Source organism: Phocoena sinus, chromosome 9 (assembly GCF_008692025.1).
Source record: "Phocoena sinus isolate mPhoSin1 chromosome 9, mPhoSin1.pri, whole genome shotgun sequence".
Classification (NCBI taxonomy): domain Eukaryota; kingdom Metazoa; phylum Chordata; class Mammalia; order Artiodactyla; family Phocoenidae; genus Phocoena; species Phocoena sinus.
Genome location: NC_045771.1, coordinates 18,850,359 through 18,877,510, shown reverse-complemented (window position 1 = coordinate 18,877,510; position 27,152 = coordinate 18,850,359). Strand labels below are relative to the sequence as shown.

Genomic DNA, 27,152 nt, shown 5'->3' with positions numbered 1-27,152 from the left:
GTCTTTCCTGTTGATTCAAACATTCATCTGCTTTACCTCTAGCGAAAATATTATGTCCTGAGTCTTCCAGCTGAAAGACTGGGATTTCTTTCTGGGGTGTATGTATATGTGTTTAGGGAGGTGAAAGATGGGAATGGGAGGGGGGACAAGAATGTCTTACTGATTTTAAGAGGTTTGGGGCAGTATCCAGGATGAAAACTTGTCATTACACTTTTCCCTTTAGGACATTAAGTGTATTTTATCAATTTTAGAGCAATAACCAGATTGAGAAGATCACAGGTTTGGATGACCTAAGGGTCCTGCAGATCCTGGATCTGAGCCACAATCAGATCAGTAGCCTCCAAGGCTTAGAGAGTCATGACTTCTTGGAAGTGATCAACCTTGAGGATAATAAGGTAATGTCATATTATACTTTATATGTCTTGGTTTTAGTGTCTATAATTATTTCTCAAGTGCTATCACATTCAATGCCAGCTCAGGAAAGTTATTCTAGAAAACCTCCTGGAGCAACAGTTGAAGGACTGCTTTTTTTTTTAAATAGTAATAATTCTTAATTTTTGAAAATTTGAAGATTCCTAATTACATTGTTTTGAAGGTTTAAACTGCAACCAGGTGCACATGACTTTGTGAAGTAGATATATTAGTGTGAAATTTGGGGTAGAAAGATGGCATTAGGAATGTCTGACGTGTCAGAGGAGGGAAGCTAGAGACAAGAGAATAGTCTCAGGCTGGTGTTGCCTGTGCCCCATTTAATGAGAAGAGACACAGGAAGTGAATTCTTATATCCTATTTGTAACAATAGGGTACGTTCCCAACCCGAATGAGTTGGGGATTGGACTTACTCACATTACCCTATCTGGCTTAATGCACACATTACTTCACCAATTGGCTTTCACTCTTTTTTTGGGCCTCTCACTGTTGTGGCCTCTCCCGTTTTGGAGCATAGGCTCCAGACACACAGCCTCAACGGCCATGGCTCACGGGCCTAGCCGCTCCGCGGCATGTGGAATCTTCCCGGACCGGGGCACGAACCCTTCCCCTGCATCAGCAGGCGGACTCTCAACCACTGCGCCACCAGGGAAGCCCGGCTTTCACTCTTAATTACATTTTATTTTTAATAAAGCATTTGTGCTCCTAATCATGGTGTATTAAGTTGGTACCTATAACTCACCTCTTATGCGATCAGATCTACATTGTGATTTTATTCATCTCGAGTACTTTTTCATGTTTTGGGGAAAGATTTCATAAGGAAGACGAATGGTTATTTCTTGAAAATGAAAATTTTGGCTAACCCTGAAAGAGACATAGATCCTAGCTGGAGTGAGATGCGTTCCTGTGGAGATATTTCTCTGTTCGGCTGTGTTGGTGCTTATCAGCTGGGTCTGATGACTCTTTCTCCAGTGAGCTTCCATTAGCTATTAGATTTCTAAAAGTCAAGAAAAGGAGGCAATCTTTAGGTCTGGGAAGAAGTGGATTTTTAATCACAGGCAAAAACTGTTCCTCCTCATTTTCACTTGACTTGCATATTAAATTGTTTGTTAACTTCTAAGGTTAATTCTAGTGGGTGACTTTTGTTCACTGTCCCACCTGTCTTATGAAGTCAGCACAATCTCTGTCTCATATGGTTTTAGTGTCTTTTTCATGAAATGGCCATTAAAATGGTTTGCAGATACATACATGTGGTGTTCAAGTGGCAGAATGCACTCATTACATTTCAACTCAGTGCATCTCAGGATTTAGGAAAAGGAGTAATGGTAATAATAATGACAATTACAGTCATAAAATAATGCAGAGATTTTCATTGCGTATTTATGCACAAGGCACTGTTTTAAGCACTTTGCATATATCATCTCATTTAATCCTCATTATAGCCCTATTATTATCGCTATTCTACAGATGAAGAAACTAGAGCAAAGAGACGTTAAGTAACTTGTCCAAAGTTATACCATATCCAGTGAATAGCAGAGCCAGGGTTCAAACAGAATGATTTGCCTCCAGAGTCAGTGTTCTTAACCCTGCAGGCTAATACATTAAATGAAATGCTAATGGCCCTCCCTTCAGAAAAGTGTGTGGTGTTGTCATGATCTAGAAGAGTGCTTTCTGGCTTAAATATAACGTGAGCCTCGTGTAATTTAAAATTTTCTAGTAGCCACAATAAAAAGGTAAAAAGAAACAGGTGAAATTAATTTTTTGCTTTATTTAGCCCAATATATCCAAAATATTGTCATTTCAACATGTAATCTTTATAAAAATTATTGATGAGATATTTTATATTCTGTTGTTTCATACTACGTTTAGGACATCTGTTGTGTATTTTGCACAGTACATTTGAATTTATCCTAGCCATATTCCCAGTGGTAAGTAGCCACATAGGGCTAGTAACTACCATATTGGGTAGCACAGGTCTAGAAAGACCTCATGAATAGTATGGTGTTCTCTTCCATTCCAGGAGACTTTTCAAATTACATTTGAAATAGTTGAAGAAAAAAAGGGGGATCATTAGGGAAGAACAGAGTTTATAATTTTCAAATGTTGAAGAAACTCCATTAAAAAAGAAAAAAGTGGCCACACGTCCCAAAGGAGGGATCCTTTGGCAACAAGCGATTGGGTCCGTAACAATGGCACAATTCCCTCACTCCCCGCTGGGCAGGTTGGGGAACAACCAACAGTATGTGAAATATTCTGTAAGCCGAGCCATCCAGAGATTTCCTCAGAGATTTCTCTAGCACTACTGAGAATACTGTGTATCAAGGATGGAAGATTTATCATTTAAGAGAAACATAACATAGCTATTGCTTCTCATATGGTTAACTTGATGTTAGGAATATTATCTTATTGGGAGCACTTTTATCAGTATTATTTACTTGGTATAAGGTGTTGAAACATTGCCGTAGCTTCACATGATCATTTGAACATCTAAGTTCTTTTGCAGATTCATCATGAGCTGGTGATTTGGGGGCCTTTGTCACTCTCCACGCTACAATCCTTGTTAGATTTGAAGTCATTTCTATCATTTAAAACTTATCCCCCAAATGTTAACTCTATTACAACCTCAGCCTTTTCCTCTAGAAGCAAAATATTGGTCTGGGAGTTACTTAGAGACCGCTCTTTTACTTCTCTGAGTCTTACTTGGTGTCATTATTTCATCTCTCTCTCTATCTAGCATGTATTTTACAAAAAAGACTTAACAGGCCTCTTTAGGTCTGGATGGTTAGGCTTGGAGAGCATGGCTTAAAAGGAAATGTCAAAGAAAGGAGCCAACTTCTCCCTACATAGTGGAAGTTGAAAGGCTTCTGCTTGGTGGGGAGTAGCCAACGGGGGCAGAGGAGATCAGGGAAGAAGGTAGACTGGAATCTGGGGATCAGCGCTGCTGGTATGACATTCTTGGCATCGTGGCTGAAGTTCCTTTCAGAATATAATCTTTCTGGCAGTGTTTCACTTCAGGTGGTTTGGGGGAGTTGTGTCTGTACACCTTTTGTGATCGCCTGTGACACACACAGCCTTGGGTCTTGGCATTTGGAGAGAGAAGACGTGAGGGTGGGTCTGCTGCCGGGTGAGGTCTGCAGGACGGGGTGGGCGGCGCATGCAGGATGGCCCGTGTCTGGTGCACATCACCAGTTCAGCAGAGGTGGGCACTGGTAGCCAGGTGCCTCCACATGTGTTCCCCTCTGCCCTTACCCACTTCATCCTACCTTAGAAAGGACTGGGAGGGGAGCTGGATCCCTCTCATTTGACTCTCAAAAGACTGGTTCATCCCAACTGACATCTTAGTGATAATATTTTACATAGTCTGTGATTATTCTATTCATAGTGTTCACAGCATTTACAAGATCTTTCCATGTTAAGTATCATCGACGTTACCATCTTCTAAAATGGTTGCCTAGTGTTCCTATTGTGGGACTGTGCCATGGCTCATTTAATCACATAATGTTCAGAATTGAGAAAATTTTAAACTTTTACCAAAACGTTAGACCGAATGCTCATGTATCTAATTCTCGTCTGTCTGATGATCTTTTCAGTATAAACCTCCTGAAGGTGGGATAGCTGGTTTATAGCTTATGCATGTGTAGCACATCCACTCCCACCGGCGATGTCTGCGAGTGCACGTGGCCAGGATGCGTTGGTGAGACATGTTGGCTGCGAGGCAACATCTCCTGCTAACATTTGTGTTAGGTCCAAACACAAGAGCTGTAGGCTAGAGGGGAATCAATCTATTGATTGATTGAGCAGTGTGAACCAAAGTGACTCCTCCACCTTCCCAAATAGCACAATATTTAAAAATTGATCCTTTTATCTTGTAGATGATCCAAATGGCAGTTTAATGGAGAGTCTAGTCATCTTATGGAAAAAGCATAACACTGCTGTAACCAGATTAATGTGTGCAGGTTGTATACTGTAACTCGCAATTGGCCTTTCATATTATGTCTTTGAAAATGGCATCCTTAGAACGTGGCACATGTGTTCCTCCCCTGATTTAGCTTTGGGAATAGCTTACATCTCAACTGCATTTTGTGATTGGATAACTCAGGAACTATTAGTGACTCTGCTGTTGGAGTGATCTTACCATGCATGCAGAAATGACTTAGGGAGAAATAGAAATGAAAAAGTGATTATTAATTTTTTGTAAAAGTTCAGCATCTACATCTGAAATAAGATTATAATTATGCTAATTACAGGACATTCAAGGAAAACTGTTTGTCTTTAGTTTAGTGGAGAATTCAGGCCTGCTGCCACCCAAGCTCTATCCCTGCTCAAATTAAAGAACTATCAAGCAACCTTTTTCCCTCTTACTTTTTAAAGTCATGAAACATTACCTGACAAAAAAAGTGTATAACACATAAACGTACCGTTTAGCAAAGAATTTTAAGGTAAATAGTCATGTAACATTCACATCAAGAAATATGTCATACGTGGGCTTCCCTGGTGTCGCAGTGGTTGAGAGTCCGCCTGCCGATGCAGGGGACACGGGTTCGTGCCCCGGTCTGGGAAGATCCCACATGCCACGGAGCGGCTGGGCCCGTGGGCCATGGCCGCTGAGCCTGTGCGTCTGGAGCCTGTGCTCCGCAACGGGAGAGGCCACAACAGTGAAAGGCCTGCGTACCGCAAAAAAAAAAGAAAAGAAATATGTCATACAATCTCCCATGTTTACCTTTTATTAAAACAATTATCTCATTGAAAAACTGATAGAGCTCCACATGTACATGCAGTAAGAAGGCTTCCCCAGCCACAGATGACCACAGTAACCAGCAGAAGCAGCGTTGCGGAGGGAGATTGGGGAGCTGGAGGCTAAGCAGAATAGTAATGGGGAGAAGCATGTAGCCCTTGCATGCATTTTTTTGCAGTTTCTCTGATTCTATGTACTATTTAATTTCTGCCTTAAGATAAACGTGGGTGAGATGAGAAACATCTACCTCACTGTTGTCTATCCAGAGAGGAAAAAAGAAAATGTGGCCGTGAGTTTGCATTTACTGAAGGAGCATGCAATAATTCCCTTGTTCTGTGTAGCTTTGTGGAGTTCTCATTAAAAAGCTGGATAGTCACAAGAGCAATTTTTAAAATAAGTTGAGTTTAAAGGATTCAAAGTAGCTCCTCTTATATTACGTTCTCTGCTGTCTTGGTGCATTTAGTCTGTTGATTATATTGTGTGTGTGTGTGTGTGTTTGTTTTTGGATTAAACAGATTGCTGAGCTGGGTGAAATAGAATACATTGAAAACCTACGTCTCCTTCGAGTTCTCAGTCTTCTAAGAAATCCAATTCGGGTGAGACATCCTTTATGTTGGGGGCAGGGGAGAGGGATGAGGACTTTCTTGAAATTCTTTATGAAGCGCTTTTGATAGAACATCAGGAATGTGAATAAGGTGTGTTTATCTTCATTCTCTATTAGAAGGTGTAAGCAAAGTCGCACCTATGTACCACCATAGGTGCATGTAAAGCCTGAAACTGAATACTGGTTGCCTACTCTGTGTGGTCATTTGTGACTCATCCAGGTGGTAATAAAGATTATCAGGCGGGAGCTATTGAGATTGTAGAGCAATGTTCTTTTACATGAAAGAATGCGTGATGCCTGAGGTGTAGATGGAATGTGGTTCCTATCTTATAACAGGGGAAAGTCTAAGATTAGACACTTAAAGAAATTCGCCTGGGGATTGTTGTAAAATTGGCATTGTAAAATGATTATAGAGAAAAGTCATATATTTCCTACTGATTCTTCACCTGTGGATATCAAACTTTCAGACTTTTTCAGGATTCTCTTTTTTTTCCCCCAGTGATAGATCCTTTCGCCTCAGCTCTGTCCCTCCCTCTTTGTGCATATGTCATTCATTCCCCTTTCTATCTATATCCTTCACTCGCCTTTCCATAGACTCTTGAATTTGTATGTATCTCTGAGTACCTTTCTTTTTGTGTGTGTCTTGAGAAATGTGTCCGGGCAGGCAAAAAATCAAAATGAAAAATAAGATCTAAAGATAAAAACAATGTTTGGTATGAGAATAGTGGCAGGCAATTTAAAAGCATCCCTGGGAAAGAAAGTGTTTAAAGTGGCCATCCCTCCCAGTTCCAGATCCATAAAGAGCATCTAGGTGTTTGCATAAATAAATAGCACAAACCCTTTCACATGTTAACTCATTTATATATAAACTTCCCCCACATTTGCACTTTGAAGTACACAAAAGGTACCATTGTATATTCATTTCATGTATATTCTCATCCTCAGAACGCATCACCCACTTAATATCTTTCCCTTCAAAGAGATGTAGCTTCTTAATACAAAATAACTGTAACTATATTTCTAAAAGGCAGGTAATCCTAACACAGGAGATGATAGGGAGTAATATGGGGGTTGTTCTGTAAGTGAATATCATTTTATTATTGTAAAACAAATTCATAATTAATCATACAAATTAATATAAAACAATACAAAGTAATAAATAATGAGAAATTAATGAAACTCTTTGGAATTAGAAGATAGGGTTTGGGTCACTAGCCATAGAACCTTAGATGAAATACTTCACCTCTCCGAGCCTCAGTTGTTTTTTCTTTAGAAATGAACATAATCAGAACTGTCCTGCTTATCTCACAGGGAGATTAACAAGATCACACATTTGAAAAGCTTTATAAGTTACAAGGCACAGTCTGTGTTTGAGTTGTTAATATAAGGGGACTGGTAAGCTGAAAATGTAAAGACCTATGCAGGGTGTGTGTGTGTGAATGAATGACAGCGTTAGTAGGTGAAAGCCCTAAGCTCGTGAAAGTAGACTGCTAGTGGAAAAGGGAGGTAACGGAATAACCTCTTGATATTTTAAACAGGAAAAATCTGACTATTGTTCCTTCGTAATTTTTATGCTACTTCGATTAACAGAATTAGATCAGAAGAAGATAGGAGTGGAAGAAAAGGTATGTAATCGTATCATTTCCTGTGTTTATGAGTTGATAGGCTCAAAAGCTCATGCTGCCTGCTGCAAGGCCAGTACAATCCATAAATGATTGCGTAACAGTACGTGCGTTCATTATTCAGGGGGCGCTTCCTTGTCCTAGGAGCTATCTGTTTCAGCCTCCGCAGAGCTGAGCGTCAGCACAAATGCAGTGAAAGCCCTGCTCTTGGTACAGTGAGGAGACTGGCTGTGGGAAACAGAAGCAGCCCCCGTGTACATAGGCTGGCAGCAGTATAGCCGACTGTTAGTTTGGATGATAGCTATCATATTTGGAGGGTGCGTGATCCTATCTGTGTTACTCAAAAAGTTCACTTAATAATGAAGCGAATTATAATGTCATTCTAACACATCATCGAAAAGAACTCAAATAAATCAATACTCTGGTTTTTAAATCCTTTATGCTACTCTTTAAGATAATGATTCTTCTGGACACAAGTTGAGAGTAACCAGACATTGAATGCTAGCACCTGCCAGCCCCTTCCATACCTGTGGAAGCTAATTTGTCATGCTGTCATGACTGGTGTCAGCTGAAATCTCCACTAATGAGGGGTTTCTTACACTGGATGCAAATTTGAGATGGGAATGAAAAAGCAGGTATAAATATGCAAAGAGGCAGATATTCCAGTTCATAAATGCCTTTCTGAAATCTTGGTTAAAGAATAGTTACAGATGCAAGTCTGTTATCATTCTCTCACTCAAAGGCGCTTATTAGATTTCTCTTTCCCTTTAACGTTGTGCGAAGGGAATAACATTTAAAACCACGCATTAGATAAAGGTATGGTAGACAAGAATAGTGTATTTAGAGGGATGACAAGGCCGGGGGACGGAGAACTGTCCATTGTGGGGAAAAGGCCCATATCTTTGAAAAGAGAAAGTTACACTAAAAGAGGGGGAGGTTTAGTAGAATTTGAGATCATAGGAATAGTTCTTGGCATGATGGCATGAGGAAAAATTCTGCAGTAACAACTACCTGGAATCTAGAGCTATGAATTTCTTTTCATACTAAAAGTTGAAATGTTTACTATATTAAAGGTCATCTTAGACTTTAGACGTTTAGATTTTGTTTTTGCTTTTTTCCTTTCAAACCAGGGAGTATAAAGAAATAGGTGACCAAGGGACTCCAGCTCAATACTTTAAAATAATTATTATTCTTTAGGTTTTAGGAAAGTTAGAGTAGACATGAAGACAGAACACAGATTCCTGGTCACGTGTCTAGGACATTTCATTAAAGAAACTCTAAGGCTTGTCTTCCTTTTAAAACGAATTTTTTTCTTTTCCCTTTGCATTTCTAATTCTGGAAAAGGTCGTGGCAGTGAACAAATACAACCCTCCCCCAGAAGTGGTCGCAGCCCAAGATCACATGACCCATGTTTTCAACAGCCTGATGCAGCCACAGAGGATCTTTGACAGGTATCTTTGGGTAGAACACGGGGTAGCCAGCATAGGACAACCTCATCATTTCCCTAGCCCTCTGTTTTGTGACCCATTCCTTTCTCACCTCTCTGAGGGAAGGGATCAGGTCTTTATTTGACAGGCTGTGTAGTCTCAGATATAGTATATTATCATCACATGTTTGAATATGGGGCTCACTTGTTGGCATTTTCCCAAGTGTGGCGATGAGTAGATTCAACTTCCCTCTTTCATCTGGACCCTTGAATGGTGGCTAGCCTGTGACATAGGATGGTGAAATGAAAAAGAAAGAAAGTGTGCCAACTTTTCTGCTGTCGGATAGAACCACAGACCTTAGCCTCATTAACAGAGAATTGTGACGATCTCTATCCATTGTCAATTTCTCCTTAGCTGTGCGTGAATGCTAGATACCCCTGCCAAAGAGCACCCAAGACCGCAGGTTATACGTTAGAGAGTCCCTAGAAGGAGGCCCTCCTCACCTGAGGGAAACCCGAAACAGTCTTTACAGTGATTGCCCTGAGCCCCAGGCAACCTAGCAGGGAGAAGTCACCCAGCTTGGTTGAACACAGGAACAGAATCTCTCACCTCTGAGTTCGAAGACAGATTTACCACGATTTCTTCATATCTTTTTAAACAATCTGTTGGAGCAGATGGCCATTTACGCTATAAGTATAATACAGAAATTCCATCAATGCCCAAAGGCGTTTTAAAATTACTTGTAAAATCTCTTGGTTATAAATGGCTTCTCTTCTTCATGTGGTCTGCTCCTGTACTTCACACAGTTGGTTTCCCACAGAGAGAAGATGTTTTATTTTGCATCCAGGACATGACTTTTTACATGTAATTTAATAATGTAGACGTTGACAGTTTTATATATTTATGGTAGCTCTCTAGGTGAAATGATTTATCATTTATTTGCATACATCTGGAAAAGCACATTTGATTTAAAAGAAGGGCATTTATGTCCTCATTGTATTTCTTTTCTAGTTTATGAGATTGCTAGTTGTTTCATGCTTTAGGGTACATTTATATAAAAATATGTATCAAAGAAATTTACAGCAATGTCTGATAAACACGTATTTCTGGATCATTTCTGGCTGTCAGGCAGAGAAGAGCAAATGGCCAAGCAGCCCCAGATGCTCTGGGATGGAGCAGGGCTCACTCTGAAAAGCTCATGGAGGCAGGAGCAGGGGTGCCATGCCCTTCCCACTCTGGGTCAGGACGCAGCTCCCTGGCAGCTTCAGGAGTCAGGCTCTAGGAGGGGAACCCTGACTCTTGGTCTTGGGACTTTTAGGCTGTGATATTGGGGAATCACTGTCCCCTCTTCTGGCGGGATTGGGGTGAGGAGCCAATATTGAAATGACATGGCAGAGCCTTGACTCTGGCCTGGTAGTCAGTGATAGCTTTCTTACTCTCACCTATGACAAAGTTCTCCGGGCTGATCTTGTATAAGTCCTGTCCAAACTCTGGAATCGGCCATTTCTCCAAGAAGCCCTGGTTTGTTTCAGTGAGAAATGGTATTTCCCAATCATAATGTGGGTGCTAGAGACAAACATGACACTGGGTTGATCATTGTTTCCATGTCTTTTAGTGGACAGAGCTAGGAATATATTTCCTTCCCTCCCTCCCTTCCCTCCCTCCCCTCCCTCCCCTCCCTCCCCTCCCCTCCTTCTTTCCTTCCCTACATTCATTGATCCATCTATCTATTCTTTTTTTCTATCTATCCATCCACCTATCTTGCCTATTTGTACCTACCTATTACATCTGTTCAGTCTTTTATATCTATCTAATCTGTATCTAGATAAATCCATCTATAGATAGATAGTAAAACACCTCCTGAACTCATATTGGTACAATTCAATTACAAGACTGTAGCTGAGCTTTTACTTAATCTCATCTCTGTTACATCTGTATCTCCTTTTCTCCCTCACCAAAGACACAGAGGAAGATGGAATTAGAATATCCCATAATTGCTCTTTTTTTAAAGTCCCATATTACACCACAACAGTATCAGAATACCAGTAGTAATAATTACTGAAAACATGAAAAACATATTTTGCCTATGTTCCTCCCATTAACCATTCCCCCATTGTTTTTTATTGTGGTAAAAAATATATATATATATAAAACACATAAAATTTGCCATTTTAGCCACTTTAAAGTATACAGTTCAGTGGCATTAATTATATTCACAATGTTGTGCAACCATCACCACCATCTGTTTCCAAAACTTTTTCATCAGCCCGAGCTGAAGCTCTGTAAACATTAGGCAATAACTCCCCATTTCCTGCTACTCCCAGTCCCTGGTAATTTCCAGTGTACTTTCTCTCTGTACGAATTTGCCTACTCTATATATTTTATATAAGCATCAATCACTCCATTTTAAAAATAGTGTACTGTATTTATATTGTCAGAACGTATATCCATCACACACTATACTTTCTCCTTTGCTGTCATTTAGTCTTACTTTTCTGGGTAACGGCATATTTATTGCTCACTGCCAGCCCTTACAACTGAGGCCACCTCTTGAGTCATTTTGGTTGTATGAAGCTTGTTCTCTAGCAGATTCCTTAGGAAGAGATGTGGAATCAGGATCTCTTGAAATCTTGCATGTTGATAATATTCTCTGCCCTTTACACTTGAAAGTCATTTTTGCTATATGTAAAGTCCATGGCTCACACTTTTTCCCTTGAGGATATTAGAAGGGTTTCTCCATTTTCTTTTGGTGCAAAACATTGCTGTCAAAAAAACTGGTGACAATCTAATTTTCTTCCCCTTATAAATCATGTGTTCTCTTTTTCTAGCTGAATAATCCCCCCAGCTTTTTTTAAGCCCAGTAATTTTACTAGACTATGTCTTGGTATTATTGTTACACCATTTATAGCCCAGTTGTTCTAGGCTAATATTCTCAGGTATGTTGTATAGTGTTATTTTATTTTTTTTAATTTCAGAAAGGTTTTCTTGAATGACAGTCTTTAATATTTGTTCCTTAGCTTTGGTTTTCTTCTTCAGGAAGAAGGTCTCCTTTGCCTATCCTCAATATTTGTCACTTTCTCTCAAAATTCTTTCCTTTAGTTACTTAAAAAAATTATTTCGAGGTAATTTTAGATTCACATGCAGTTGTAAGAAATAATACAGAGAAATTCTAGGTATCTTTCACCCAGTTTCCTCCAGTGGTAATATCTTGCTTAGCTAAAGTAGAATATCAAAACCAGGAAGCTGACATTGATACAAGCCACCAACCTTATCAAGTTTCACCAGTTTTGCATGTACTCCTGTGTACATTTAGTTCTATGCGATTTTATCACATGTGTAGATTCATATGAGCATGACTCCAGTCAAGATACAGGAGTTTTATCACATGGATCCCTTTGCTTCCCTTTTATAGCTACAGCCACCTCCCTCCTGCTGATCTTCCCTAATGTTTGGCAACCAATAATCTGTTCCCCTTCTCTGGAATGCTGTCATTTCAAGAAGGCTATATAAATGGAATCATAGAGTATATGTATAACCTTTTGGGGTTGACTTTTTTTTTTTTAAACTTAGCCTCTGTTGAATATATCAATGGTTCATTCCTTTGTATTACTGAGTAGTATTCTTTGGTATGAATACACCACAATTAGCATCGAAGGACATCTGGGCTGATTCCAGTTTTTGGCTACTACAAATACAGCGTTTATGCGCCTTCACGTGTAGGCTTTTGGACATCGCAGTTTCAACCTGCCTGCTTTCTGCTGGATACCCATTGTTTTGGGGTTCCCTTGTTCTCAGACGCTGCACGTTGCTTCCTCCTTCTTCCTCTTGCCCAGCTTCCAGTGCCATAGAAGTCTTGCGGGTTTGTGGCTTTTCATCTGGTTTGTTAATCCACATTTTCCATGGGCTTTTGTTCTCAAGTTTTTCTGTTTTCCTGTGAGTATTCAGAGAGATTGAAAAATTATGCTGCACGGCCCCCATTCTTCCCAGAATCTATACCTCAACCATGATTTTTTTCAAAATATTATATTTTATTCCATACTTCTAGAATTTGTGTCTTGAGTGGAACCCAAACACTTCAGCTCTGCATGTTGCAAGAGAATTTATATAAATTAGTCCTTTGGTCTTTTAGACCAGAAGCCATGCGAGATTCATATATCAGCTCTTACTTATTAGTTGTTACTTTGAACAAGTTAATTAACCTCTCTGTACTTCAGTTTCTTTATGTGTTAAGTGTTATGACAGCTTCCTGTGATAATTAAATGAGGTAATGCATGTAAGACGCCTAGAATAGCACCTGACATATAGTAACTGCTCAGGTAAATTTCAGTGATTACTGTTTTCTTTGCACATGAGTATTCTTTTTTTTTATTGGAGTATAATTGCTTTACGATGTTGTGTTAGTTTCACATCTGTGTTCTAATTGGATAGATACAGATGTTAAAGTTTACCTCTCAGGGCAGTCTTATTTCTTTCATTTTGAAGTTCTTGGGGGGAATACTTTATCAACCAAGAATTAATATCTCTTACCATATTTTTCCTTTAAAAAAATCTTGTTAAGGTAAATTTTTTTGCTATTTTGCAGTCGACTTGCTTCTGGAAAGTAGGACCATCCTTCCATAGAGTGTCTACATATAGTAAATGCTGGATTACTGGATTAATTGTGATTGTGACATGGACACTTTACACACTGGATGCATTAATATGCATGTCTGCTCTGCCCTGTTGCAGCACCCTTCCTAGTCTGGATGCCCCTTATCCCATGTTGGTATTAGCTGGTCCTCAAGCATGTGGTACACGAGAACTCGCTCACCGCCTCTGCAGACAGTTCAGCACTTACTTCAGATACGGGTAAGTTTCTTTATTGGCTGGTAAGGCTGTAAAATGTCGGATATTGCTAATGTTGGCTATTAAAATGTACATAGAAGGCTTATGAGGTTCTTTGCCAGTTATTACACTGTGATATTCACTGTATTTTTTTTTTTTTTTTACTTTAATCCTCCAACTGTTTTACTTAATTCAGTGACAGCCGAAATCACGCCCCAAGGTTTGGAAATACACGTGGTTGTAATAAAGCATCATGGTGTTGGAACACGGGCTCCTCCTGTTGCCGTGTGGTGCGACAACATGAATCACAATGTTGTGATGGAGGGTGGGTGGGTCTGTGCACCGGTGACAGCCTCTCCTAATCTGTGTTGGAGCCCACGCTGCCAGCACGTCAGCTGCTTTATTTCCACGCGGGTCTTTCTCTTTTGAGGGAATATTTCAGAAGGAAGGAAAGAGAAATGGCAGCAAAAGATTTCCTTTTCCTTTCCCTCAGGTTAGCATTCAATACACTTTCAGTTTTCTGGAGCAGATATTTTGCTGTGTGGTTCCCTAATGACTCAGTTAAAATAGCAGAATATGTCCAAAAGCCTAGAACCATCCTAGAAAATCTTCAGCTGGATTTACAGACTTTTTAAAGGTGTCTGGGTCTCAGATTTAGTTATTGCTGTGACCTTTTAAACTGGTTTCCTCTTTTATTTTTTATGTATGGCGAAGACATTACTGTTGGATTAGTGATGTTTGTCAGTGAGCTGAGAATGTGACTGCAAAGATATATAGGACAGCAAGAAAAAGAAATGCAAATTATTTTCTAAAGCTGTTGCATACAGGTTCCTTCCCTTAAGCTACACACGTTCAGACAATGTAAATACTATTTTAAACAGGTCTAGTTATCTAGAGATCTAAAATTACATTCCTCATTTGAACAAATCCAGAATACAAATACTGTAGAATAATTTACTCATTAATATATTCTAAACACCCTGAAGCAACGAAAATAAATTAAAACTTAATATCAGAATTAAAAAGTACAGAGTGTCATTATGCTTATACGGCGGTACTGAACCTGTTTCAAAAGATAAGTGGAGCACAATGAACGGACGACCAAATTAGGGCAAAAAGGTGTATCCTGACTATCGTGCTAATGTGTAAACCTGGAACCTTTCAGCAAACCAAAGCTTTGCTGAAGACTTTGGTTACATAAAGACTTACATAAACCAAAGCTTTCCCTGGTTAGAAGTCCTTTCACATCTCTGACACCAATTCTGTTGCAAATGGTTCGTAGCCTATCCTTCATATTTGTTTGCGATACGCACTCTGAGGCACACTGGGCCAGATGTGTTCTTAGAGGTGTTTTTTAACTCATCGTCAGGATTCTGATCCAGTCGGCCTCAACATTCTCACCTCGATAGGCCCCCTCAATGTTCATTTTCATTAAATCCTGCTTTTCCCCTATTAGAATGTCTATCCGTCAAGCTTGGGATGATGTATTTAATGCCTGTTTCCCATGCTCGACTGTAAGCCCAATGAGGGTGGGGACCAATGTCAGCTTTGTTCACCACTGAGTTCTCATTGTTCAGCAGAAGGCCAGGAACTTAATAAATGCATGAGAAATATTTGCTAAATGAAAGACTAAGTGATTGAGTGAATGGATGGATGAATGAAATAATGGTATTATATGCAAATTTTAGTGGAAATAACTGTGGTAAGAAGCATAGGTGGTTTTTCCCAACCTCCACTGATGGATACATGGAGAGATGAAGGGATTCATTCATTTGTTCATCCATTCTTTCAATAAATATTTATTGAGTTCTTCTCATGTGATAGGTCCTGAAGATACAGTGGGAACAAGATCGGTGAGGCCCTTGCCTTAATGAAACTTATAACCTGGTAGGGGACTCAGACCTTAGTTAGCAGCATATGCAGTTTGTGTGGAGGCACAAGATGACAAAACATAATCCTAAAATTAGCTTCCTGCTCCTATACTGTTACTGTTGCCACTGCTGTTTTTCTCCTCTGGATGGGATTAGTAGCAAGAGGAAAGACACCCATAAATACCCCACACTCATGCATCCACCTCCCTCACAGGCTCAGAAGCCTTGCCTAACCATGCATGGGCACCCTCATGGGGGCAGAGGCCAGGGCTCGTTCAACAGCACATCATTCACCAAAGCAAGGATCAGAGAGCATATCACTGGATAAGAAAAGGTATTAGGGAGCTAGTAATTTCAAGCATTGAGAAAGTCAGATAGTACTACTATTACATGCAGCAACTTTCTAATTAAAGCAAATGATAAAACCAAAGCACATCCTTGGGGCAAGTCATTGCTCTTGTTTATTTTATTTATTTATTTTTTGAATTTAATTTTATTTAATTTTTTTTTGTACAGCAGGTTCTTATTAGTCATCCATTTTATACACATCAGTGTATACATGAAAATCCCAATCTCCCAATTCATCACACCACCACCACCCCATCCCCCTGCCACTTTATCCCCTTAGTGTCTGTACATTTGTTCTCTACATCTGTGTCTCAATTTCTGTCCTGCAAACCGGTTCATCTGTACCATTTTTCTAGGTTCCACATATATGCATTAATATACGATATTTGTTTTTCTCTTTCTGATTTACTTCACTCTGTATGACAGTCTCTAGATCCATCCACATCTCTACAAATGACCCAATTTCGTTCCTTTTTATGGCTGAGTAATATTCCATTGTATATATGTACCACATCTTCTTTGTCCATTCATCTGTCGATGGGCATTTAGGTAGCTTCCATGACCTGGCTATTGTAAATAGTGCTGCAATGAACATTTTGGTACATGAATTTTTTTGAATTATGGTTTTTCTCAGGGTAAATGCCCAGTAGTCAGATTGCTGGATCATATGGTAATCCTATTTTTAGTTCTTTAAGGAACCTGCATACTGTTCTCCATAGTGGCTGTGTCAGTTTACATTCCCATCAACAGTGCAACAGGGCTCCCTTTTCTCCACACCCTCTCCAGCATTTGTTGTTTGTAGATTTTCTGATGATGCCCATTCTAACTGGTGTGAGGTGGCACCTCATTGTAGTTTTGATTTGCATTTCTCTAACAATTAGTGATGTTGAGCAGCTTTTCATGCGCTTCTTGGCCATCTGTATGTCTTCTTCGGAGAAATGTCTATTTAGGTCTTCTGCCTGTTTTGGGAATGGGTTGTTTGTTTCTTTAATATTGAGGTGCATGCGCTGTTTATATATTTTGGAGATTAATCCTTTGTCCGTTGATTCATTTGCAAATATTTTCTCCCATTCTGAGGGTTGCCTTTTCGTCTTGTTTATGGTTTCCTTTGCTGTGCAAAAGCTTTTAAGTTTCATTAGGTCCCATTTGTTTATTTTTCTTTTTATTTCCATTACTTTACGAGGTGGATCAAAAACGATCTTGCTGTGATTTATGTCAAAGAGTGTTCTTCCTATGTTGTCCTCTAAGTTTTATAGTGTCCATCTTACATTTAGGTCTCTAATCCATTTTGAGTTTATTTTTGTGTATGGTGTTAGGGAGTGTTCTAATTTCACTCTTTTACATGTGGCTCTCCAGTTTTCCCAGCACCACTTATTGAAGAGACTGTCTTTTCTCCATTGTATATCCTTGCCTCCTTTGTCATAGATTAGTTGACCGTAGGTGCATGGGTTTATTTCTGGGCTTTCTGTCTTGTTCCATTGCTCTATGTTTCTGTTTTTGTGCCATAACCATATTGTCTTGATTATTGTAGCTTTGTAGTAGAGTCTGAAGTCAGGGAGTCTGATTCCTCCAGCTCTGTTTTTTCCCCTGAGGACTACTTTGACTATTCAGGGTCTTTTGTGTCTCCATACAAATTTTAAGATTTTTTTTTCTAGTTCTGTAAAAAATGCCATTGGTAATTTGTTAAGGATTGCATTGAATCTGTAGATTGCTTTGGGCAGTACAGTCATTTCACAATATTGATTCTTCCAATCCAAGAACATGGTGTATCTCTCCATCTGTTTGTATCATCTTTAACTTCTTTCATCAGTGTCTTATAGTTTTCTGTATACAGATCTTTTGTATCCCTAGGTAGGTTTATTCCTAGGTATTTTATTCTTTTTGTTACAGTGGTAAATGGGAGTGTTTCCTTAATTTCTCTTTCAGGTTTTTCATCATTGGTGTATAGGAATGCAAGAGATTTCTGCGCATTAATTTTGTGTCCTGCAACTTTACCAAATTCACTGACTAGCTCAAGTAGTTTTCTGGTGGCATCTTCAGGATTCTCTATGTATAGTATCATGTCATCTGCAAACAGTGACGGTTTTACTTCTTCTTTTCCAATTTGTGTTCCTTTTATTTCATTTTCTTCTCTGATGGCCATTGCTAGGACTTCCAAAACTATGTTGAATAATAGTAGTGAGAGTGGACATCCTTCTCTTGTTCCTGATCTTAGAGGAAATGCTTTCAGTTTTTCACCATTGAGAATGATGTTTGCTGTGGATTTGTCATATATGGCCTTTATTATGTTGAGGTAATTTCCCTCTGTGCCCACTTTCTTGAGAGTTTTTATCATAAATAGGTGTTGAATTTTGTCAAAAGCTTTTTCTACATCTATCAAGATGATCATATGGTTTTTATCTTTCAATTTGTTAATATGGTGTATCACATTGATTGATTTGCATATGTTGAAGAATCCTTGCATCCCTGGGATAAATGCCACTTGATCATGGTGTATGATCCTTTTAATGTGTTGTTGGATTCTGTTAGCTAGTATTTTGTTGAGGATTTTTGCATCTATATTCATCAGTGATATTGGTCTGTAATTTTCTTTTTTTCTAGTATCTTTGTCTGGTTTTGGTATCACGGTGATGGTGGCCTCATAGAATGAGTTTGGGAGTGTTCCTTCCTCCGCAATTTTTTGGAAGAGTTTGAGAAGGATGCATGTTAGCTCTTCTCTAAATGTTTGATAGAATTCACCTGTGAAGCCATCAGGTCTTGGACTTTTGTTTGTTGGAAGATTGTTAATCACAGTTTGAATTTCATTACTTGTGATTGGTCTGTTCATATTTTCTGTTTCTTCCTGGTTCAGTCTTGGGAGGTTCTACCTTTCTAAGAATTTGTCCATTTCTTCCAGGTTGTCCATTTTATTGGCATAGAGTTGCTTGTAGTAGTCTGTTAGGATACTGTATATTTCTGTGGTGTCTGTTGTAACTTCTCTATTTTCATTTCTAATTTTATTGATTTGAGTCCTCTCCCTCTTTTTCTTGATGAATCTGGCTAATGGTTTATCAATTTTGTTTATGTTGTCAAAGAACCAGCTTTTAGTTTTATTGATCTTTGCTATTGTTTTCTTTGTTTCTATTGCATTTATTTCTGCTCTGATCTTTATGATTTCTTTCCTCCTGCTAATTTTGGGTTTGGTTTGTTCTTCTTTCTCTAGTTCCTTTAGGTGTACGGTTAAGTTGTTTATTCGCGAATTTTCTTGTTTCCTGAAGTAGAATTTTATTGTTGTAAATTCCCCTCTTAGAACTGCTTTTGCTGCATCCCATAGGTTTTGGATCGTCATGTTTTCATTGTCATTTGTCTCTAGGTATTTTTTGATTTCCTGTTTGATTTCTTCAGTGATCTCTTGGTTATTGAGTAACGTATGGTTTAGCCTCCATGTGATTGTGTTTTTTACATTTTTTCCCTGTAATTCATTTCTAATCTCATAGCATTGTGGTCAGAAAAGATGCCTGATATGATTTCAATTTTCTTAAATTTACTGAGGCTTGATTTGTGACCCAAGATGTGATCTATCCTGGAAAATGTTACGTGCACACTTGAGAAGAAGGTGTAGTCTGTTTTTGGATGAAATGTCCTATAAATATCAATCAAATCTATCTGGTCTACTGTGTCATTTAAAGCTTGTGTTTCCTTATTAATTTTCTGTTTGGATCATCTGTCCATTGGTGTATGTGAGGTGTTAAAGTCCCCCACTATTATTGTCTTACTGTCAATTTCCTCTTTTAGAGCTGTTAGCAGTTGCCTTACATGTTGAGGTGCTCCTATGTTGGGTGCATATATATTTATAATTGTTATATCTTCTTTTGGATTTATCCCTTGATCATTACGTAGTATTCTTCCTTGTCTCTTGTAACATTCTTTATTTTAAAGTCTATTTTATCTGATGTGAGTATTGCTACTCCAGCTTTCTTTCGCTTTCCATTAGCATGGAATATCTTTTTCCATCCCCTCACTTTCAGTCTGTATGTGTCCCTAGGTCTGAAGTGGGTCTCTTGTAGACAACATATATATGGGTCTTGTTTTTGTATCCATTCAGCAAGCTTGTGTCTTTTGGTTGGAACATTTAATCCATTCACGTTTAAGGTAATTATCGATATGTATGTTCCTATGACCATTTTCTTCATTGTTTTGGGTTTGTTTTTGTAGGTCCTTTTCTTCTCTTGTGTTTCCCACTTAGAGAAGTTCCTTTAGCATTTGTTGTAGAGCTGGTTTGGTGGTGCCGAATTCTCTTAGCTTTTGCTTGTCTGTAAAGCTTTTGATTTCTCTGTTGAATCTGAATGAGATCCTTGCCGGGTAGAGTAATCTTGGTTGTAGGTTCTTCCCTTTCATCACTTTAAGTATATCATGCCACTCCCTTCTGGCTTGTAGAGTTTCTGCTGAGAAATCAGCTGTTAACCTTATGGGAGTTCCCTTGTATATTATTTTTCCCTTGCTGCTTTCAATCCTTTTTCTTTGTCTTTAAATTTTGCCAGTTTGACCATATGTCTCAGTGTATTTCTCCTTGGGTTTATCCTGTATGGGACTCCCTGTGCTTCCTGGACTTGTGTGGCTATTTCCTTTCCCATGTTAGGGAAGTTTTCAAGTATAATCTCTTCAGATATTTTCTCTGGTCCTTTCTCTCTCATTATAGGGACCCCTATAATGCGAATGTTGTTGCGTTTAATGTTGTCCCAGAGGTCTCTTAGGCTGTCTTCATTTCTTTTCCTTCTTTTTTCTTTATTCTGCTCCACAGCAGTGAATTCCACCATTCTGTCTTTCAGGTCACTTATCTGTTGTTCTGCCTCATTTATTCTGCTATTGATTCCTTCTAGTGTATTTTTCATTTCACTTATTGTATTGTTCATCTCTGTTTGTTTGTTCTTTAAATCTTCTAGGTCTTTGTTCAACATTTCTTACCTCTTCTCGACCTTTGCCTCCATTCTTTTTCTGAGGTCCTGGATCATCTTCACTATCATTATTCTGAATTCTTTTTCTGGAAGATTGCCTATCTCCACTTCATTTAATTGTTTTTCTGGGGTTTTATCTTTTTCCTTCATCTGGTACCTAGTCCTCTGCCTTTTCATCTTGTCTATCTTTCTGTGAATGTGGTTTTTGTTCCACAGGCTGCAGGATTGTAGTTCTTCTTGCTTCTGCTGTATGCCCTCTGGTGGATGAGGCTAAGAGGCTTGTGCAACTTTCCTGATGGGAGGGACTGTTGATTGCTGTTGTTTAAATTTTATTTTATTCTTTATCCATCATACATTTTATTGATTTTTAATTAAATGGAAAAAAAAGGGCTGAATACAGTCTCATTTCTCTGCCATTTACTTGAATGTTTTCTCTCCCTCCTATTTATCTCATTTTCTCCCAGCATTTTGTCTTCCTTTTTTCTTTTTTTTTGGTATGCGGGCCTCTCACTGTTGTGGCCTCTCCCGTTGCGGAGCACAGGCTCCGGAGGCACAGGCTCAGCAGCCATGGCTCACAGGCCCAGCCACTCTGCTGCATGTGGGATCTTCCCGGACCGGGGCACGAACCTGCTTCCCCTGCATCAGCTGGCGGACTCTTAACCACTGCACCACCAGGGAAGCCCTTGTCTTCCTTTTTAAATTGCATTCACCCAAGACCAAGACATTCAATGAAATTTTCACATGCTAAGTTGCATATCCCGATGTATAAATATTAAAAACATGGCTCGGTGGTATAACAAATATTGGAATGGCTGAGGGATTGTGCTCTTGTCCAAGGATCTGATTTTACCATTTGTTCTTGGTTTTAGAAATAGGTTGGATGTCCTTTCTTTACTTGTATTAGTTACAAGTGGCCTAGAGATAGGCATTTACTGCCTTCGGAGTGTCTCCATTTATTTCCAGTCTTAACAGTACCATACAAATCAGTGGCTTCCTAGAAAAGTGCTGGGTAATGAGAGAAACAGAAAGCAATACTGGCATGCCTGTTCATCTTCCAGATTTAAGGCCTTGAAAGTGATCTGAATAGTCATGAAAGTAAAACTGTATACTTCTTCCTTAGATCTCTGTTTTATAGCAATCTCTATTTGTGTAACCTTTTTCATGATGTTGACTACTAACTATATTTTATTTTTAGCACTATAATATGGTAAAATAAAAGCCTGCAGCTATTTAGCTAAATGAGATGGTATGAGCTACAGCTCCCCAAGAGCCATCTGACCCAATGTCTCTTTATACAGGTGTGACAGACTAGTAGAATGGTTTATTTATTCCTTCAGTCAGTGTTTCTTGAGCACCATCCATGTGCATTGTACCAGTGATAAGATTGTAAAACAAGCAGACATGAGTCTTGCCCTCCTGGCAGCTTACACTCTACTGTGAGATTAGATAAGTAAATGCTAACAAAACAGTTTGATGGGTGCTATGTTGAGGGAAGTAAAGAGCCTCTGTGACAGGAGAAATAAAAGATAAGTGGGATGTGAGATTTGAGGCAGGGGGGAACAGGTGCCTGAGATCCAGGCAGAAAGAACAACAGGCACATTTGAGTTTTTTGACTGCGTTGGGTTTTTGTTGCTGCACACAGGCTTTCTCTCGTTGCGGCAAGCAGGGGCTACTCTTTTGTTGCGGTGCATGGGCTTCTCATTGTGGTGGCTTCTCTTGTTGCAGGGCATGGGTTCTAGGCACGCCGGCTTCAGTAGTTGTGGCACACAGGCCCAGTAGTTGTGACACATGGGTTTAGTTCCTCCGCGGCATGTAGGATCTTCCCGGACCAGGGCTCAAACCCGTGTCCTCTGCATTGGCAGGCAGATTCTTAACCACTGCGCCACCAGGGAAGCCTGGCACATTTGATTAACTGAAAGTACATTGTAGTGTGGCTAAGCTTGAAGCATGGAGGAAGATGGCAGAAGACCAGAAAAATAGACAGGGGTCTGATCATAAGGGTTCTCTAAGCAGGGGAGTGTCATGATCACAGCTGCATTTTAGAAAGTGTCCCCTGTGGGCAGTTTGGGAGGGGGCTCAGAGGGAAGGCTGGAGATGAGGAGACTGGTTAGGATATAGTGACAGGTGATAATGGCATGAATTAGAGAGTGGTATGCAGTTACGGGAAAGTGGACAGAGTAGTGGCTTCCTGGAATTTGATACTCAGACACAGTATGTGCTGGAATCTTCTCTGTTCGTGATCTCTTAAACTGTATCCAGCAATTTATTGACATATGTTTGCATTGGGACCAATTTAATTTGCCTACCAAATGCCCTAGGAATACCTGGGCTTTTGTGGACACCCAGTGAAAGAGTTCCCTTGCTAACAATATGGCATGCTATAAATGTGCTTGAATTTGGGTGTGCTCACAGCCAAGCCTCTGCCTAAATATGTGCAGTAACAAGTTATTTCTTGAAGCAATCTGGTCCAGAGTTGAGATTCTAAATCTTCATGCTTCTGAATCACACTAAAAAAATTTCTACTTCCTCAGCTGCCTGCTAGCTCTTCTTAGGCATTGTTTCTTCTTCCTCTTACATTTTCCTGGGTTTGGTAATATTTCATTATTTGGCCTGGCCTTCCAGATTCCTTTCCCTCCTGATCATCTCCTCCTCTCCATGGACTTGGTTTGTTAGGATCCTCAGTGACAGCTGGCCAGTGAATTGGCCTTTAAGAATGTCTGACTCACCATTAGACTTTTAGTGCCAGTGTTGTATTCTGAAGTTAATCGCGAACACAGCTCTTTTGTCTGTTAAATGAAACTAACAGGGAGTATGGCTCCCATTACAAACCATGATTTAATTAATTTACCGTGATTGAGCTAGTAAATAATAAACTCATGGAAATGTAAATTACAATTGAAATTATATTTAGACAGGAGAGAGGAACGATGTTGAAGGTGGTGGCCCAAGCAAATTTCTTCGTCTAAAATCTGGCGTCATGTTTTTCTGAGTTTAATGAAACATTGCTTTCCCTGTGAAGTATTTCCTTTTCAAGACATTCATATTTGGGCAGCATACTACACAGCGAACATTTCTATATGTGAAAATTGGATGACAGATTCAAAAAACTGCAGGTCATCTTAGGTCCTTCTTAATAGAAAGTTCCGTAGTGGATGCTGGTTCTGTCATAGCTTTCTCCATGTCAGTGAAGCCATCTCTTTGTTTACCTGCCTAGAAGCTTCAGATTGCTTCTTTGCTTTGTCTTCCTTTTAGAAGTTCTGAAAAAATCCCTGCTACTCAATTCCTTTGTTGGAAAATGCAAATTCAGTGCAGTGTGTATAGGCTATGCTAAGGGTGTGTGGTACGGGATGCCAAGTCAGCGAGTTATCTGTCCTGACTGTCAAGGACACCAGTAGACAGAAGGTCTCATGTCCCTGCCAAGGGGTATAAAGAAATTCCAGTGCATGCAAACAGCACAACAAACGTCATGGTGTTTTGATAGCCTTCTCTTAAAATGTGCTCTTTCCTGTGTATACAATTTAAATGTAATGTTAAGACCTTTAAATTTATAGTATAGCTAATTCTTGATTTTAAAGAAGGGGAACAGCGGTATGAATTAGAGAAGTTTGCCTGTCTTTGACTTTGAAGTGGAGAAGATTTTGAGGTTGTGAGTTTACCGTCTTAGTGTGATACTAAAAGGACTTGACTTTGGTGTCATCCTGTGGTTGTTACTTAGTCACGTTACTTTACTGCTGTGCCTCAGTTTCATCATCTGTAAAATAAAAACAGTAGCACCTGCCTCATGTCTTTTTGTGAGCAATCAATGAAATAGCATGTCAAGTGTCTAGCTACTTGCATCTCCTGTTTTAAAACCATAGGATAATCTAAAAATCAGTTTGCGTTCCCAGAACTTAACATTGGGAAGTCAGCATGGTCTGAAATCAACAGTCCTGGTCTAGATGGGAGCCCCATAGTCTAGTTCTGGAACCGATACTGGCCTGCTCTGTGGCCTCGGGCAAGTCATTTCTATAGTCATCTTCAAATGGAGCTCATCACAGCTGCCATCCACTTCACACGTTCGATTAATTCATTCATGTTACAAATCTTTAGCAAATGCCTACTGGGGGCCAGGCATGGGGAATGCAGTGGCAGATAAGACCAACAAGATAAAGTCCTCTCCTCGTGATTTGTATGTCCTGCTATAGAAGATAGGAAAAGACAGATAAGAGAAGGCAATTTGGGTGATGGAGAGTAATTGGGGGCGTGGTGGGCTGGGGTAGGGATGCTATTTCAGGCAGTGGGCAGAAAAGGCCTCTTTGGTTGAGCTGAGAATGCCATTCAGCTTTGGAATCATGGCTTCCCGTGGGAGGTTCGTACATAGTACTGATAAGTGTGGCAGGAATAAGGAATGAGCTGGTCTCTGCCCTCAGGCAGCAGAGGAGATGGGGTCCTGAATAAGGGGCTGGGAGGAGTTGGTGGCAGGCACTGAGGCTCAGCGTGGATGAAGAAGAGGTGCAGAACCCATCCACAGGGAGTCAGGAAAGGCCTTTTGGGGGTGACCCTTAAATTGAGTCCTGAAGACAAGTGGGCTAACCTGGCAGAGGAACGGGGAGGGAAGCGTTACAGAAAAAGCCCATAGATCAGAGAGAGCACGAAAGCACTTGGGTGGAAAGTATATGGGTAATAAATACTGTTATACTTCTTAAAGTATTATGATGTGATGTCAGAGGTGGTGATTCAGAAGGTGATAAGGAACAATGAGTGAAAATATGGTGTCGATAATCCAAAAGTTTTTATAATCCCTATGCAGTATAGCAAGTGAATGTAGTCTAGCACTGCCAGAACTCAGGGTTTTCAGAATAATGTTACTTTATGTTTTGTGGATCAATTTTAATTTTTGAAAACATACTTTACACCAAAACCTTTTCCATTTTGAACTTCAAATTAATAGAAAGAGACGAGGTTATCTACATTCTGTTTTCAGGGCCTGCCACACCACAAGACTGCCTTACTTTCGAGAAGGGGATCGGGTTGATTACCATTTTATCTCTCAAGAAGTTTTTGATGAAATGCTAAACATGGTAAGACTGCTCTTTATATTTAATGCACAAGAAATGTATGTTCTCTGGTAGAAATATTAGGAAATAGTGTTAAGAAAGAGAATTATATTTGTGTTTTTCCCGAGAGATGTGTTCTTATTGAGTTGGTTTTTTTCTTAAACCATTTGATACATCATTGTTCACATGCTGCTTTATTTTATGATCTTGGAGAAAATATTGTAAGTTTCCAATGACACTGAATAAATAGACGTTTTAAGGAAATGGAAGAAAGAGCACCGTGAAAAGATCTTGAGATCTGTGTTTATCGGGTGCTGTTCTACTGCTCAGATTTTACTCAAGATAAACAATTCCCAAAGACTTGATGTGTCGCAGCAAGCTTGTGAATTGAGCACTGACCGGGGGTTGGGGGTTGGCGCGTTCTGTCCAGAGACCACTCCCTCTGTTTGTTATCACTGGTGCTTTCTAATTGTTGTGACCCTAAACACCATTTCGCACTGGTGTGTCCCAGCCAGTTGGTCTTCCCTGGACACATACACAGACTTGACCTTCCACCATAACATCGCTGTGTGAGAAGTCCTAAGTCCTGGAGGTCATTAATGCATGTGGAAGCTCTCGACAGTAGACAGGAGAAGTTTCCTCATTTCTTTGAGGTCTGTGTCTTTCCTAGGTGAGGATAACTACCCTGCCCTTGTCCATTTCATTGGCGCTCTGGGCAACCTTATTCACCCATGACTTCAGTTAAACAGAAAGAACATCTCATATCTTCATCACTACTGATGAATCTGTAAGCCTTTTATTTTCTCTTCACCTTGGGCCTTATTTTTGTTTATATTACCATTTTTTCTATCACCAAATGAATCCTACACAGCTCTTTGTTTTTTCCCCTGAAGCTTCCTGAAGGACGGGGTTAAGGACTAGTCTATGCTTCTGCTTTTGAAAGATTACCATCTAACCAGTGATACTCTTACAGCTACATCCCTCCTCCCCTCCCTCCCCTTCTCCATCCTCCATCCTTTTTCTGCCCCATCCCTAAATAATGGACCTGGCTTATACCTCAGTGCTCATAACTGTGGAGCATTTAAGCATAGGCTCTGCAGTTGCCACGAGTTTAATTTTGAATGACCAGCTTTACACATGGTGCGTATTTTCTCTTGCATTCACAGAGAAACCCAAGTGAAAAAACCCTATAATCCCTAGGCCATTTTCCCTTTAATCTTGTCAAAAGAACATCTTGGAAATTCTTTATGAGTTTCTCTCCTAGGGCTATGTTTTAGAAGTTCGGTTTTATGTACCAACGGTACTCTGAGACTTTATATTTC

The 27,152-nt window shown here is 39.7% G+C and overlaps 1 protein-coding gene across 7 annotated transcripts in view; it reads left to right on the top strand.

Annotated features, from left to right (window-relative positions):
* The window catches only part of LRGUK (leucine rich repeats and guanylate kinase domain containing), a 119,630-nt gene that overhangs the window by 44,002 nt on the left and 48,476 nt on the right, over positions 1 to 27,152 (top strand). For all 7 annotated transcript variants that reach the window (XR_004351557.1, XR_004351558.1, XM_032644064.1 and 4 more), the window contains 6 exons: positions 252 to 395; positions 5,680 to 5,760; positions 7,307 to 7,393; positions 8,735 to 8,841; positions 13,546 to 13,665; positions 25,758 to 25,854. Coding sequence is in view for 5 of the 7 variants with exons in the window: in XM_032644064.1 (XP_032499955.1) it covers positions 252 to 395; positions 5,680 to 5,760; positions 7,307 to 7,393; positions 8,735 to 8,841; positions 13,546 to 13,665; positions 25,758 to 25,854 (636 nt within the window). In the remaining 2 variants the exon portion in view is untranslated. The remainder of the gene's footprint in view (positions 1 to 251; positions 396 to 5,679; positions 5,761 to 7,306; positions 7,394 to 8,734; positions 8,842 to 13,545; positions 13,666 to 25,757; positions 25,855 to 27,152) is intronic.